This window comes from Ylistrum balloti, unplaced genomic scaffold (genome assembly GCF_031769215.1).
Source record: "Ylistrum balloti isolate Yb309-2 unplaced genomic scaffold, AGI_CSIRO_Ybal_v1 Utg369580, whole genome shotgun sequence".
Lineage (NCBI taxonomy): Eukaryota > Metazoa > Mollusca > Bivalvia > Pectinida > Pectinidae > Ylistrum > Ylistrum balloti.
In genome coordinates this window covers 57,345-74,602 of record NW_026781871.1, presented here as the reverse complement: position 1 = coordinate 74,602, position 17,258 = coordinate 57,345, and the positions used below count along the sequence as shown (strand labels likewise).

The following is a 17,258-nucleotide window of genomic DNA, read 5'->3' as shown; positions in this document are numbered from 1 at the left end:
TTAATGTTTTGACTTCTTATATCACAGAATCTGAAACTATAAATATAAAGGTGTGACTGTCGAACGATTATGATCTCATGTCATAGAAGGTCAAAGGCTATTCATTCCAACAAAACAAAAAGTTTCCCTTAATTACTTTATAAATTATCCCTTTAGTCCGTTAAAGGTCATAATCGCTAAAGAAAATGTTAATTTTCCAATAGAATTGAACAAAGTATTTTTTTTATTGAATACTGTATTCCACTTATCCCCTATCATCACGTCTTCTCTGGGTTTACACTTATCTGGTACTTATAAAGGGTTTCGTTCTTATACAGTGTGATTAGTATTGCTATAATGGCTGTGGCACAGTTTACCTTTCTCTTAACAATACGTAAACCTGTTATCCGATGACGTAAAATTGTATCTCGGGGCAATGTGAACAGTGACATATTCATCTAAAGGTAATGTTCGATACGCTTTGTCGGAGGCAAAAAAAAAATGGTTTTCGGAAGTTTTTTTTTTTTTTTTCAAATGTGAACTCTGGAAATACAGATCAAAGACAGCTGTTAAGATAATGTGTACTTTATTTGTTGGTGTCCAAGTTCAGAGTGTGAAAGAGTATAAATGATGTTTCCGGGTTTTAATTTGCAAACGAAAATTCTTGTTTCGCTACGAAAAAATAACAAATTGACCTTTCCATACAAAATACAGAGGGAATGTGTAATCTGCTACAATGCAATAGTCTGGAAAAGGCTTTTTTTCTTTTAGACAAAAAGTTATACAATTACACAATACAAGACTGTTTATGATGAGCTGATGGCGAAGTGCAGAGAGAGGGAATGGACTGTGTGGCTATTCATATCGAGGTGGCTGCAGATGGTTCTCGGTCCAATCCTTATGGAGGATGCTGCAGACACTAGGGATCACAGGAAGAACTCGAAGTGCAGCCATCAGACGTTTGGCAGAAGCTGCAGAGAAAACATCATACTGGCTATGGCACCGACGAGATGAGCCAATGTGTAAGTCAACATAGACGAGCAGTGGTTTGGCCACCACTGCTGACCTACTAGCCGGAGGATGTTGTGGTTTAGGGTCGAAACATCTGAAGAGGGCTGGATACACCTGATGACGTCGACAGAGGCTTCACAGCGGAAAGCTACCAGTGGCATGCTACACACAAGGAATGTCACAGATAGCAGAATAAGATCATATGTAAGTTATCATCACACTGATAAAGGTCAAGACCAAACCTACACAATCACATTCAATACCTTATTTACTTATTACAGGTGTTTACAGATTGCCTACTTGAAACCTTATCGTTATCATTTATTTTCCGGCCTTTTGCTAGCACACAGTTACTTTCATTTTTTATTCATAATTTGAAACCGCCATATATATTACGATGCATTATTTATATTTTCATATCTCAACCGTGTAAGTGACAGGAAGAAGTTTTACATTAAATGATAGCCAGGTGGCCTGGGGATTAAATTTCAGGTGTAAAGTTTATATACCTATGTAAATAATTATATTCAATTGTCATTCATTTTCCACATATACGTGAAATATGCGTGGTGACCAAAATATGTAATTTAGCACAAGACATGATTAAAATACCGAAGGATTTACTGTTAAAAAGCATCGGTTACAATTAATTGCTTTGGGTTATTTTTCCTCTGTCATTCCATATGCATTAACATTAGATAAGAATTCAGTTAAAAACTTGTCACAAACACCTTGCAAAGTCGTTTAAAGTATTGGCCACGTCCATCGTATGTAACCACTCTACACTACATACTCTTCTTTATCAGCTGCTTAAATTGATCTTTTTCTACAACGAAACCAACATGGACAGCTTTCCCACAGCTGTATGATCAACGTGATGATTTCAATTTACTCATTGTATATTTTCCATTTCTGGACAGTAATACTCCTTCATCCGTAAGCTATGTTGTCTGCATGTCGCAGTTGATTCGATGTTCAACGGCCTGTTCCTGTTATTACGATTTCTTGTAAGAAGTCGCCAACTGACGTACAAACTCGTAACACATGGTATGTTCGCTTTCTCATGGAAAAATATTCTATTTCTTTGTGCGATATGAAAGTGAGCACGTTTGATATTCGTAAGTTTATTTGTTGGTTACGTTGTTTTACAAATTGTTCTCATTTGAGTACGTGACATTACTTACTTGGATTGACCAAGGTTTATATGGCGGGTGTCGTCGATGAAGCAGAAGAAGCTTACTCTTCCGGAATACCCTATCTTATTCTCCTTGTACTTTTTTTCAGGAGTCTCCGTGTTGATCTTTCTTTTGTTCATATTTTGCCCTGGCTTTAAGGAATTTGAGTTTAGATTAGGATTATGTCCACGTGTTGATATTTTCTGTATATTTTTCGATGTATCGGAGTTTCCGCAAAGCTGAAGTCGACCTCCACGCGTCACGGAACTATGACGGAACGCTTCCAAAATTGAGCTTGAAATCCACCTACTTTTGTTGGGCATTGCCATTTCAGACATCGTTGGCAACTGTGTTCAATTTGAAAGGTGATTGAGTAGGCTTGAAGAAAGTTCCTGTTTGGCCTTTACCGGTTTGATTATAAACACGCTCTTTTCGCTTGTCACTACCATAACTACTTACAAAAATATTAGAGAATATATTGCGCGGATATGATGGATATGAAAATTGCATGCTATATTGATATGGTGTCTTTATATTCATTAAGTGTATGGTTGAGTGATTATGTACACGGCGTGTACATACTCCCGTGTTTATGGGCGAATAGTTTATGTGTGTGGTGACACACACGCGGCCCATATATCTCTGTACATTTGTTCTTCAAATGACAAATGCTTATCACTACAGCATACAGCCAATGTTTAAGTCAGTGTCATGTCAGATCATATCTGCCTTTATGTCTTCTGTCTTCATTGAGGATAACTGGTAAACCATTTACACATTTATATAAATCTTTTGTAGATCGTTATGATATGAATATTAAGAAAAAAAAATATGATACACATTAGAGACCCGGATTGTAAATAAGTGTCAGTAGGAGCAGGTCTGAAGGGACATTGATTGCAGTTACCTGTTCGCCAGTCGCGTGTCACCTTTAAAAGGCTCTGCATAAGCAGATGAGGCTTACATTTACAGGTGAGTTTTCGCACTTTTGATACCCATGTTAAACCTACCTATCAAATCTATCCGAAATACAACAAGGAAGAAAATTGTATATCTGTAAACACGGCTAACCAATCCACGTATTTCAGCTCACATCCATATTTCAATACACTATTGATATATGATATAAAATTCACATATGTCTCAAAAATATTTCACGCTTTCTTCTTGCATTCTTGTTGAGTATGTTGATTTTGTTTAGTTAAAAATAATGAATTGCGTTAACATCTCTAGAGTAAAGGGATTGGACATACATTTATATATACAGGATTTTAATTTCAGAGACAATCTACTCCATAAAAGTTCGATCATATCTATATCATGAGATATTTACCCGATAGGCTTCATATTTCTTCACATAAATTGCCATAGAGGTCGAAAAGCGATCAGTACTAACAGAGATAATTTGTGGCTTTAATAACAGAGGCATTCAAGTATTACCGTCAGAGGTATTCCGATATTACTAACATATGTATTCCGATATTACCTACAGATATATTCCGGTATTACCGTCAGAGGTATTCCGATATTACTAACAGATGTATTCCAGTATTACTAACAGCTGTATTCCGATATTACTAACAGAGGTATACCAATATTATCAACAGCAGTATTCCAGTATTATCGTCAGAGATATTCCAGTATTATCGTCAGAGATATTCCGATATTACTAACAGATGTATTCCAGTTTTACTAACAGAGGTATTCCAATATTACTAACAGCTGTATTCCAGTATTATCGTCAGAGGTATTCCGATATTACTAATAGATTCCGGTATCACTACTAATTAGCTATTTGAAACACGGTCCGTTTACAAGATTATCACTTAAGAAACAACCTTTAGTACTTAAACACTAATAACCCATATTTTGAGGACAAAGTGATAAATAACTAGGAGTCACTGATTAGGTTGACTTATAGGTCATCAAAATAACTGATAAAGTAGACATTATAACAGACTGGTTCTATTTATAGATACATCTACTGTTTTAGACTTAATCGTTCTAGTAGTGTTCAAGGTTGAAGTTCAAAATTCCTTAGGACCTTGTACTCTGCTGTAGAATAGCAGATGGTTTGTAAACCTGACCCTGGTTATCTACGATCACTTACAATATAGTGATTAATTTTCAAGATAGCGTGAGCTCTGTTTGGTAAAATGTAACTGCTACAACTGTTTTAACTGTTAAAAAAGCTCAAACAAATAAATATATTTAAAATGTAAATCAATAAACAAAACAAGAAAAACTGACTGAATTTGTTGACATTGTCAAAGAAAGGTTACTTTGTAACCATTGAAAATTATTTCTATTCCGCATACATAAGTACCGTATTTATCAGTTAGATCCAGTTGATTGAGATAAATCATGGACGTATGAATTCCTGGATTAAGGGTACTCATGAAATCCTCGAAAATAAATCATCCTTGCAATATTGGTGGTTATACAGTAGAATAGTTTGCCAGTGAAAGGGAACGCGTATCGGAACACAAAAAATGTGTTACATACATTCATTGTCCTGGTGATAGTCGTGTCCTTCAGTAGACTTTTCTGATGTATTGATTCTAATCTGTTTGTTGTTTATGTACTACTAAAGTGTAACGTATATCTATATATGTTTAAGATACGTTTACAGACATCATATAATAATATATGTTAACATTATTGTCATACATTATGAAAATATTGTATTACAGGTGACGAACCTAACAAACCTGGATAAAGCTTTCTTTCATAAGGATACATATTTGTGTATTAATTATCTATTCAACGTTCTGAGTGTCCGTTAATACGGGTTTTCGGTCTTCCAGTTGAAGAGAAACGACACGAAAGAGTAGAATGTGATAGAATGATGTTCTGTTGCCTGACTATAGTTTAGCGGTCGACCCAATAGTCTAATATTGTCGGGACCTACATGTAACCCTGACCACAAGTGACAACCCAACACAACACAACACAGAATATGAGAGAATTTGGTTTTTTCAAAGTTCACAGATCTCCTAATGTTATTTGTTATATGGACATATCTTAATACTAAATTCTAAGCTGACAGTGACTTGCTTACTCTTCGTCAACTTAACACAAGGACGTATTTATTGTGCGAGCTGGATATTCTCACACGGAATACCAATGGCAGTCCTATTCGACTAGACGAAAGTGGTTAGTAAGGCACTACTAATGGTTTAGCGTATGTGTTTCTTTATACCGGAAATGGTTAACTTATATTTCAAGTTTTTTTTACCCTAAATTAACGCCGCCTTTGTGTCATTAATATCTATTATTTACCTGTCTACATATCAGTATAGACAATGGTCAGCTCCGTTTTATATATTCGTTTTGGATCTGTTGGATTACCAACCAGCAAAGGGACAATACTACGGATTACCGAGCGTGATTAGAACTGCCATTTCATTGGACATAGATGGACTTCCATCTATAAATTTTACACTTGGAACAGCATTATATACAGACATAATTATCATAACTCTCCAAGCTGCCATTATATTGTAAATTACAAGTTTGAAACAAATGCGTTGAAGAATAATAACCATCCTCATAAATGAACTTTGAACTTCTCGTTTTGTGTCGCGTCATACAATATATCAGACAAATCGTAACAAACAGAGCACAAAGAACCACAAGAAATTATGTTAGATAGATAGAGTAGCAACAAAGTCGCAGCCATGCGATCTAGTTAATCTAATCTATATAATGTTAATGTTTATCTGCGCGGCATTGCTAGACTTCTTAAAAAATATGTGTTTATGATGTGCTCATGCAGATAAATCACTTTTTGTTCAATTTTGAAGAAGTGCACCTGACGAGATGACGAGGATTCCCAATACACATTTATGTAAGGGTATCTAATCCATCTTATTCAGTGAGTGTTAGCAGAGAACCAGAGTGTGTCCTTTATTGTAATATAAAAATAGAGAAACTCAGTTTGAATTAATTCTACATTGACTTCTGGTTGTCTTACTTACGGCAAGTCAATATATATATCTGTGTAGCTCTTATCTTTAACTTGTAGCGACTATAGCGAGTCTTTTCTATGACATTTCAGTACTAGTGACAAGGATATAAATTAATACATCTATTTTATAAGTTTTATCCATTTTACAGGAAATGCGAAGAGATAATTCCGGTGGTGAATTGGGCAGTTTGACCCATGTCGTAAATGATCAACGACGTGAACGAAGCGAAGAAGGCACGAACAATTACCATCATGAAGAGTTCACGTGTCTACTTAATACCAACCTGACCGCCGACGGTATTCACACACAACAGTGTTCTCACAGTGACGTTAATGCCAACAGTCAATTTGATGCCGAAAAACCAAATGAAAGTGTGAAGAGTCAGTCAGAGCAACATTTCTGTGCAAGGATAAAACAATTCAGAACAAAATTCAAAGTGGATAAAAATTTTCGCCATAAATTTAGTTACAGTTTCTTTCTGGTATGGTCGTTCTTCATTCTGGTAAGTATTTTCTCAGCTCTTTCATTGTTGTTGTTTTATATTATTATATTCCAGAGAATTTACTCAACATTGTATAAAATGGCACACATGTGCATAACACATTTTAATACAAATTTAAATGTAGGTAAGTAAGAGCGAAAAAGGGATTGAAATCGCACCATACAGCCGTTAAGCCCTGTATGGGCTCGTCAGTGATGATAAGGGCATAAATTTTGAGGCAGAGGAGGCGACTGGGGAACAAACAAAGTGATCGGAAGAAAGTTGAAAATCTTGGGCTGAGGGGAGTGCGTTACCCAATAAACCGATATATCTTATCAGTTTTATTTAATTTGAGTTTGGATTACGATTATGATAACATGTAAGTAATTTCTTGTTGTATCTCGTGTATCCAAGTGATTAATATCACGTTCCCATAAGGGAAACAACAACAGAAACACCAGGCAACATCATCAAACACGTTCGACTACTTATCTTAACAGGAACTAGATCATAGGTCATTAGGACGACCCCAAAACTTTCCCATTACAGCTTGTATATCTTTAAATCGCGTTTCGTGAGCTTGTCTTCTTGCCGATATTTTGCACGAAAATTGTGATATTGGGAACAAGCGCATGAAAATCGAATGAAATGCGATATGTAAACACAATAAGTTGGGAATGCGGGGTGTTCGAATTTCCAGAAATGGAAAATCTGCGATAGGGATTTAGAGTGATCAGGCGTACCATAAAGCTCGAAGGAGAGCTGTCCATGGCGATTTTGTTGTAGGAAAAGATCAAGATAAGCGGCTGATGTAGAAGAGTCGGTCTTGTCTTAGATGTCTATCTCTGGTATGAGTACGATGGACGTTGTAAATACAGCTCTTGCTGTCTAAAGACGTTGCCAATATATTTTAGAAAGTGAAATTGACTGTCATTGTGACCTTTATTTAATAAATTTCTCCAAATTCTATAAATTTAGCCTCGAATGAAAAAGAAATCATGTCAGCCAAGAAAAGGTCAATTTGTTCCCAAAGGTTTGTTATCAATATGCTGATAGATCTTATCACCTAACTCAAAGAACGTATCGTCAAGCAGAAATTCATTTTGTAGAATTTGTCCTCTGGACATTTCTTCCTTTGTTTGGATGTATTATGTATAAATACACTTCACAATCATATATTTGTACCACAGCTCACCTTCCTTTGGAAGGCAAGCTCTCACAAGAAGCTAACGAAGGTGTTCCTGATAGGTCACGTTATACTGTTTCCTATTTGGAGAACACAGTTTATTTTGATATTCACCTTCGAAGATACCAACATGTTTCAATGTTATTGTGTCGTTATGTGTGCTTAAAACTAAATTAAAAAATATTTCAATTATGGCGTTTTGCTTAAGGACTGCTAAATGTTGATTAGAACGATCATAAACTTGACCACTTCAATAAAATATGTACGTTTATCCTGGTCTTGACACCGCAACCGGTAGTCACATGATTTACACAGTCTTTGGCGCGTGACAGATGATAAACAGCACCAGTCTCGTCTAGGTATCCAAGACACACATCATATTTAGCAATAGCACTGGGAATGCAATAATTAGGTGAAACTAGGTCATTGAAAAATGTTTAACGAATTCCGCCGACTTTCATGATGAGAGATATGAAGTTTACGAATTTTCCTTAATTATGAGGCTAGTACATCCCCTATCTAAATTTGGCCATTTCGTTTAGTCACTGTATTTTCCTTAGTGGCTTCGCAGGTTTATAATTTAGGCCCTAGGCATCACTCTGACGAGTCCTCGATGGCCGAAACCGCTGTATGATGCATTTTAACTCATGGTTTGACTTTATTCTACTTCCTTATTGTTTGCATTAAATGTATCATTTACTTGTGTGTCGTTTGAGCTGCATTCTTTGAATAGAGCATTGTCCAAACATCTCTTTTAACACTTGTCAGATTGAAGACTCTGCTAAAAACAAACTTGTTGAGTATCTATGGAAGAACATTCTAAACATTCAGTAAGCATACAGTTGTTTCGTACTAGACCACAGAAATCAATAATCTATTTCTTAACTTTTGACAGTTGAATATAATTATAATCTACATTTAAATACAGTGACATTGACACACCGCAATAAGTCTTCAACCATAAAAACATAGGTAAAGGAGATACCCAACGGTATAGCTACATAAACATGAGCTTGCAAACCCAACTGACCAGAAACGGCTGAAAAGCTTATTTTAAAAAAGACAATTTGCAATGTTTTTGCTTTGTTGTCACATATTCAGAAACATTGAATGCTTTCAAAATGAAAAACTGTCACGGCCATAAAGTCTATTATGAATGAAATGCACAAGTCATTGCAATCATTGAAAACTGAAATAAATTAGGTAGTTATGTTATTTACCTGGTTACGTAATTAATTGTATATTACATTGAGAATTCTATAAACGAAATGCATGCTTCGTTAACACGTATTCATATCTCAGAGGTATTTGGTTCGTCGACCCTTTTTATATTGCTACATTCTGCTGATCAAACCTTTGGTGGCTATTGTTTGTATTATAGCCTAGCCAAATTGTTTAATGTTCTGTTACAGAACATTGAATTTATACGCTTGCTTTAATAACTAGGGAATCGTAATACATTGTGAAGCCTACATGCGTGCAAATTTACGATAGCTTTTGTTAAAGATTGTACCTTAATTTGCAATGTACCCCTAAAAAGATAAGAAAGTTGATGGTAGGTATACGGGTCATAGGAACAGTCTGAATTCAAACCTATAATTTATTTTTGACATTTAAACAACTAATTGACTCGACGCCATAAATATGATCGAAATCTCTAGGAAGGACTCTAACTAAAATCGAATTAATAAATAAAAAAGATAGGAAGATTAAACAATCACTGAAAGTATCAAATTATGACTACTTGTGAATACAAGATTATGTAAAGAATATGTCGGAAAACAGACATCTGGTAATAAGATTTATTTAAATATTTTTGATACTCGATATTGCATTAATGTCATAATTTTCTTCTAATCACTTCAGATGAACTTTTTAATGTGGTTATTGGAGTGAATTATCTGTTTGTACTCATGTACTGTTGTCATAGCTTTAATTACTTAGGGGCTGATCGGTCGGTTAAAGTGTTGGTCTACGACAGATTAAGTGTATGTCCGTGGTGCAGGGTTCGAAAATCCCTACCCATGGCGGTTTGTGCTTATTAGGAAGCTGCTTAACGTACCGGTCTGTGCTGACTTGTTTATGTCGTAGGCTCGGACACTACCCTTATTGCTTTGAATACTATCCGACGGGGCTCCCGTATGTCGTTCAATTAGATATCCCACCAGTTACTACAAGGAGACCCCGTCTTGAAATTACCGTGGCTGCCTTCTTAAATAATTAACGCTACCCATTTTGATATCAGAAATGATGGTGATCCTTTTATCTAAAATGATTCAGGTTATCATACGAAAACTCGGCTTCGTGGTAACAGTATTAAAAATGTAGACTACGTTTTGCTAAAATGGACCTGTTGCAATATAAAACAGGTTATAACTTAAATGCTTCTATAATAAAATACCAGGTTGGGTGGACAGTAGTGGATAGTATTTGCTCTGTACCGATACAGTTATTCTACTGTGTGATCAAGTCTATTAGTGTTGGATTTTTTTTAAATTTGATTTTTTTTATATAAAATTAACAATGCAATGAAATCTGATAGTGTTGGATTACGCGAGATAAATACAAGCTGTTGTTGTTATCATGAAAACCACTCCATCAGTTGGATCTGATGACAATTTTTAACAATGAATTTACATAACATTTTTACATGTTTATGCATGTACAAACAAACGATAGGCACTTGTTTCACAGATTTATACTGTGGGCAGTTGTTACACAGATTTATACTGTGGGCAGTTGTTACACAGATTTGTACTGTGGGCAGTTGTTTCACAGATTTGTACTGTGGGCAGTTGTTACACAGATTTGTACTGTGGGCAGTTGTTAAACCTAGCGGTAAGAACTGGTTGTAGCTAGGAGGATTGTGAACACACATTGTTTGCAGACTTATAAAAAAACCTATTTACTTTATCAACTCTTACAATAGCCCAATAATTTACTGTAGATATGTGAATGATTCTTAAGTTATATTAATATGATCTTTTCTCGAAAGATTGTACAAAACACACACAAATGATTGGTACAATTTATTACAAGTTTGGATTTGATAAGGCGGAGCCACGCAATTATTCAAAATGCATCATACAGCTGTTTCAACCTTCTAGGTCTCATCAGTGATGCTACATCATACAACTGTTTCGTCCTTCTAGGTCTCGTTAGTGATGCTACAACATACAGCTGTTTCGTCCTTCTAGGACTCGTTAGTGATGCTACATCATACAGCTGTTTCGTCCTTCGAGGACTCGTTAGTGATGCTACATCATACAGCTGTTTCGTCCTTCGAGGACTCGTTAGTGATGCTACATCATACAGCTGTTCGTCCTTCGAGGACGAAATAGTGATGCTACAACATACAGCTGTTTCGTCCTTCGAGGACTCGTTAGTGATGCTACATCATACAGCTGTTTCGTCTTTCTAGGACTCGTTAGTGATGCTACAACATACAGCTGTTTCGTCCTTTTAGGACTCGTTAGTGATGCTACATCATACAGCTGTTTCGTCCTTCGAGGACGAAATAGTGATGCTACATCATACAGCTGTTTCGTCCTTCGAGGACTCGTCAGTGATGCTACATCATACAGTTGTTTCGTCCTTCTAGGACTCGTCAGTGATGCTACATCATACAGTTGTTTCGTTCTTCTAGGACTCGTCAGTGATGCTACATCATACAGCTGTTTCGTTCTTCTAGGACTCGTCAGTGATGCTACATCATACAGTTGTTTCGTCCTTCTAGGACTCGTCAGTGATGCTACATCATACAGTTGTTTCGTTCTTCTAGGACTCGTCAGTGATGCTACATCATACAGCTGTTTCGTCCTTCGAGGACGAAATAGTGATGCTTCGTAAATGTTAGGAGGCGATTAAAGAAACATCCGATGTGGTCGAAAGAAAGGTCAACATTTTGATGGAGAGGTGCACTGGCTCCAAAATTCAATAAATTTCGTGATTTCTAAATATTGATAATTTTAGAAGAACGTCAAGAACATGTGATTTTATGCTGAGCCATGCCACTATTCGAACTGATTGAATGAATGAATAGCATCCAGGTAACAGCAAACCTCGGCAAGGATTTTTTTGTATGATCACCCATTATCTGTACTGTATCGCTAGTGAAGTATTATCAGCATCTTGTCTCGTCTGGAAACAAATACATACAAGTAATTAATATCAAGGTAGGGAATACTTATTGTATGTGTTTTCATAGTAGAGGGTAACATATTATTAGACTTGCATTACCTTTCGTGCAATTCTTTATATAACCAATCCGTTCCGAATACTTTACACAGGACTAAGGGGGACACAATGCTTTTATTCCTTTGTTTTAGCAGTCATTTTACCATCTTTTTCCATACAACATTTCGCTCGTGGATCACTATATTTGTTGTCGCTTGTAGACGAACTGAGTCAGTAAACGTATCAGGTCACAGGTATGTTCGATACAGCTTGGATAATATGGAATGTTATCGATCAGAATTCTGGGTCAATGCTGCCAAAAATAGAACTTCACCATCACACTTATTGTTATCACTCTCACGACTTGTTTGCTATTTAGGTACTTGGGTAAGTTTAAATCACATCATGATTCGGCTAGAACGCTGCGATCCAAACGCTTTTTCCACAACGTTTGTATATCATCAGTGAACAAGGCAGCACAATTATTTCACCCTTTTTACACGATGGGAAGATTTTATGTATTCTGTTTCCAGACCTTTTTTTATATATTCAAAAGAACATAGCTAAACGTGGAGTCCGTGCTGTCGTGCTAAAAATTAAAAAAAAAAACACTTTCTTATTTAAACACACCATTAGCATTTCCTGAGACAGGTCAGTACGCCATCCAACAACAGAATAATTTATTATTGGAATAATATAGGCATTGTAATAGTCTTTTTATGCATCAGTATCTAAATACCAAGACATCGTATGAAGTAAAGGCACTCCCGTGGCTAGTTATAACGATTCTTTTTAACTGATATGCCCAAAAAGGTTTTCACCAATGCATACCCCTAAATCCTTTTGACAAGTTTTATTCACCATCAATGAACAACGCCACACTTTTATTTTTTTTTAATCTATACTTACTAAGAAAAACATACGTGCAATTTTTATTGATTAAGTTTCATATTATTTGTACATCACTTCAAAATAGGATTCAAAAATTTTTCATTGAAGATGACACGCAAGAAGTACAGGCATTGTCCTATACAGACAGGCACTGTCATCTGTATACATATCAGTCAGACAACTTCTTACATATAACAGTATTTCATTTACATAGAAGCATTAATTGTGAACAATAAAGAGACAAGTTTAGATCCTTGTGAAACATTTGATGAAATGGATTCAAAACATCTGTTGTATAAGCTTGAGGAGAGCAAAGTCTGACTAGGGGATGAGACATTTTAAAGTTTTAAAGTTTGTACACGGGTTTAATGTCTGTGAAAACACATCGATGTTTTGCCTTTTTTGTTATAGCAACATGTTTATAAAGCATCGGATGTGCTTACAACTTGTTGAAATACGTCAGTGATCATTAACATATGTTTTTCATCTTATTTATCATTTGGCTAACCCTAAAATAGCATATAGGAAAATTATTTAAATAATATAATGATGTGGGTGAATAGCTCTCAAGTTTCAACTTTTTTTATACGTGCAGGTGAAAAATATATAAATGAGCCTGTCTATACATACGCTTTTGAAACAATACAATAGAAATCGATGACACCTGCCGTGAAAAGCCATGTCATTAAATGACTTGTACTGTATCGATGACAAGTGTTGTTAGAATCCATGTCACTTAGTAGCTTGTACAGTATCGATGAAACCTGCCGTGAAAATTCTGGCCAATAAGAAGCTTGTACTGTATCGATGACAATTGTTGTTAGAATCTATGTCACTAAGTAGCTTGTACTGTATCGATGAAACCTGTCGTGAAAATCCAGGTCACTTAATGACTTGTACTGTATCGATGAAACCTGCCGTGAAAATTCAGGTCACTTAGTGACTTGTACTGTATCGATCACACCTGTCGTTAGAATCCAGGTCACTAAGTAGCTTGTACTGTATCGATGAAACCTGTCGTTAGAATCCAGGTCACTTAGTGACTTGTACTGTATCGATGAAACCTGTCGTTAGAATCCAGGTCACTAAGTAGCTTGTACTGTATCGATGAAACCTGTCGTTAGAATCCAGGTCACTAAGTAGCTTGTACTGTATCGATGAAACCTGTCGTTAGAATCCAGGTCACTTAGTGACTTGTACTGTATCGATGAAACCTGCCATGAGAATCAAGGTCATTCAAGTAATTTCAACGGGAAAGTGAATCGGTTGTTTTATAAACCCCATGAACGACACACATAGTTTAAGTCTTTAGAAATAAAATGTTTAAATACGACTGTGATGAGGAATAAAACACTTTCACGTACTTTATCTTTTAAAACATTTTTGTCTTCTTGCGGGATCGAACGATTTTATTTCTCAAAATAAAAAAATAACACAATCAATATCCTTCCGTAGAGGACCCATTGTTATTATTTCTGTAAGGAATCGATATATATTTATAATTAAAAGACATAGGGATAGATGGGAAAGCAAGGATGAACAAACACCATAACGATAAATGATTCAGGTCTGAACGGAAACTGGCATAGAATCGGACATTGATAGCTTCTGTAATGAATGTAGAGTGCTAATTAGAGAGTTTTTTTTAATTAAACAGTGCTAGTTTCGTCGACTTGTCGATTTGTCGACATAAGCGGACATTATGAGCATCCGTTATGAATATGAAATACTGGTTTGAGGGTTGTTCATTAAAACGTATTAGTTTTGTCGACTTGTCGACAAAAGCGGACATTGCGAGCCCCCGTTATGAACATGAAATGCTGATTATCCTGTTGTTCATTAAAAAGTACTTGTTATGTCGGCTGAAAATGTTTGATTTTTTAATAATAAATCTCTGTCACTGGTCATATTGAAATATGAAAGTTTACTTTTCTCGGATATGATATCTCCATCGGAACATGATAATGGAATAGCAATTACGTTGTCTTTTATCAACTCACGTGCGTTTCACAGAATTAACGCTAGGCCCGCTCGGATAATCAATTATAAAACAATTTTATTTTAATGGATGGTCACACAATTCCTGAATAAAGTAGGGTAATCCGTGTTATGTTATATCTTTATTGCAGGGATGGATGTTGGGTCAGGTCGGACCATCCCTTCTCGACTTACAACTAATCACAAATGTCACTTTGGAAACGGCAGCATTCTATGTGACGTCACTATGCGCTGGATATATGGCAGGATCGTTCTTGGGTGGCATTCTGTATGATCGTTTCAACAAATTTTTACAAGCCTGGCTGTTCTTGATTGGATTGGCAGGGACAGTTTCTCTCGTTCCCTGGTGTACCCACTACGTTGTAATGTTTGCAGTACAGTTCTTAGTAGGCATTTTCCAAGGATGCATTGATACGGGTAACATTATACTATGCATATGCTGTTTATGATACTTCACATATTATCTGGACATAACCGATAATGTCTATATTGTTATATCGGATAACTTAATATATGTAAAATAATATATATATTTTTCTTCTTTTTTTCTCTCTATTATTTCAATACATGTATATAGATACGGTGATAATGTGGTCACAGTTGGTGGATTAAAACTTGTGTATAGATATAAATCGGAAAGTATGGCTTCCCTGCCGGTAGATACATTTAACAGAAAAAAGGGCTACATTTATGAAGTTATATCGGTTAAATAGATTGCGTGTGGAGAATAACCGAAAGGGGATTGAAAATTCTAGCAGCTTTTGTTTAGGTTTGATGATTGCATGTATAATAAATACACCTGTCTTGCAAGATCATCTTGAAAATGATATTCATAGTAGAAATGAATGTCATTTAAATTTTTTACCTGAACAGTCAATGGAGGCTAATGGTCATGCATTAAATATAGTATTGTGTACTAAATAGCATCATGCAGATGTTGTATTGATATACTCTCTTTCTCCCTCTTCATCATATGTTAATTCTTTTCTTACAGTGAGCTGTGCAGAGATGGTATCAATATGGAATAAAAAGACCAGCCAGTCTTTCATGCAGGCTCTCCATTTTGGTTTTGCGTCAGGTGGCATCATTTCGCCTCTAATAACAGCACCGTTTCTAGCCCATAGAAATACTTTGGTTACACCAGCCTTCGAAAACCTTAATTCCAGCGTTGTTCTGTTGACTTCCTCAGTCAAACATCAAGAAATATATTCCGCTCCTTTTACATACAGTAGTGTATCTAATATTTCATACAATGATTCTAGACTGGAATTGGTAAGTAATGTATCATCATTGGAAACCCCTTCGTCTATAGAACATTCCTCAGAATACGAGACATCCCGGGTACATATTGCATATGCAATATCTGGTGTTGTCGCATTCTTGGTTTCTCTGCCATTTTTAATAATATATTTACGAATACGTAGCGACTTTAATCGTCATGGATGTGAGGATAGAAAACGGTCGAACACTCCACTCCCGTTGTCAGTAAAGATAGTAGTTTTAATCAATATGAGTGCATTGTCTATGCTTTACACGGGACTAGAAGAAACGTTCGTTGAATTCCTTTCCGCATTCTGTGTGGAACAAGTGAATTGGACAAAAACACACGGATCCCTGGCCACGTCCCTTTATTTTGGTTCTATAGGCCTGGGACATTTCATCAACATGTTTACTGTCAGAATGGTCGATCATGTAAAACTCATGGGCATGAATTGTTTTATGTTGATACTAGCGATGATTGTACTGACTTTGAGTGCTGATAACATCTTCCATGCCGGTGTGTGGGTTGCACCTCCACTTGCCGGACTTTCTCTCTCTATCATTTATCCCATCATATTTACATGGACAGAGGACGTGTTCATACCCGTCACTGGAAGAATCTCATCCCTATTTATCCTGACAGGGGCTATGGGCAGCATGATCAACCCATTAATTCTAGGGATCTTAATGGACGAGCAAAGTCCTATGTGGTACTGCTACCTCCTTCTCATAGAAAGTATACTGCAGTTTGTTTTTTACCTGTCTGGATTAGCACTGCAGCGATTTGTTAAAACAAGGTATCGTGATGCCGATAGAAAAACAAATGAAATGCACACACATTGTGAGATAACAAAGGCTTCTGAATGCTAATCTTATAACTAGAAAGAACAATGTAAAATTATTGATATGAACTGTGCTACAGATAAATAACATATAGTATTATTTATAGAGATTATCTTGACCAGATAGTGACATGAGACAAAAGTCAGAAATAACAGTATTCAACAGGGAAAGTCAAAACAAAAGCAAGAAACAACAGTAGTCAACAGGGAAAGTCAAAACAAAAGCAAGAAACAACAGTGAGTCACCAGGGATAGTCAAAACAAAAGCAAGAAACAACAGTGAGTCAC

General features: G+C 36.0%; 1 protein-coding gene across 1 annotated transcript; it reads left to right on the top strand.

Annotated features, from left to right (window-relative positions):
* Nucleotides 1-5,299: 5,299 nt before the first annotated feature.
* On the top strand, nucleotides 5,300-16,998 carry LOC132543428 (sodium-dependent glucose transporter 1-like). The gene is made up of 4 exons (XM_060206932.1): nucleotides 5,300-5,321; nucleotides 6,285-6,638; nucleotides 15,000-15,285; nucleotides 15,863-16,998. Exons 2-4 carry the CDS (start codon nucleotides 6,288-6,290, stop codon nucleotides 16,996-16,998), a joined length of 1,773 nt encoding a protein of 590 aa, XP_060062915.1. The 5' UTR covers nucleotides 5,300-5,321; nucleotides 6,285-6,287.
* The last annotated feature ends 260 nt before the right edge of the window (nucleotides 16,999-17,258 follow it).

Coding starts and splice junctions, on each gene's coding strand:
- LOC132543428 (XM_060206932.1), top strand. CDS start 6,288: ATGCGAAGAGATAATTCCGGTGGTGAATTGGGCAGTTTGACCCATGTC. Junction 6,639..14,999: donor TATGGTCGTTCTTCATTCTG/GTAAGTATTTTC, acceptor TCTTTATTGCAG/GGATGGATGTTGGGTCAGGT. Junction 15,286..15,862: donor CCAAGGATGCATTGATACGG/GTAACATTATAC, acceptor CTTTTCTTACAG/TGAGCTGTGCAGAGATGGTA.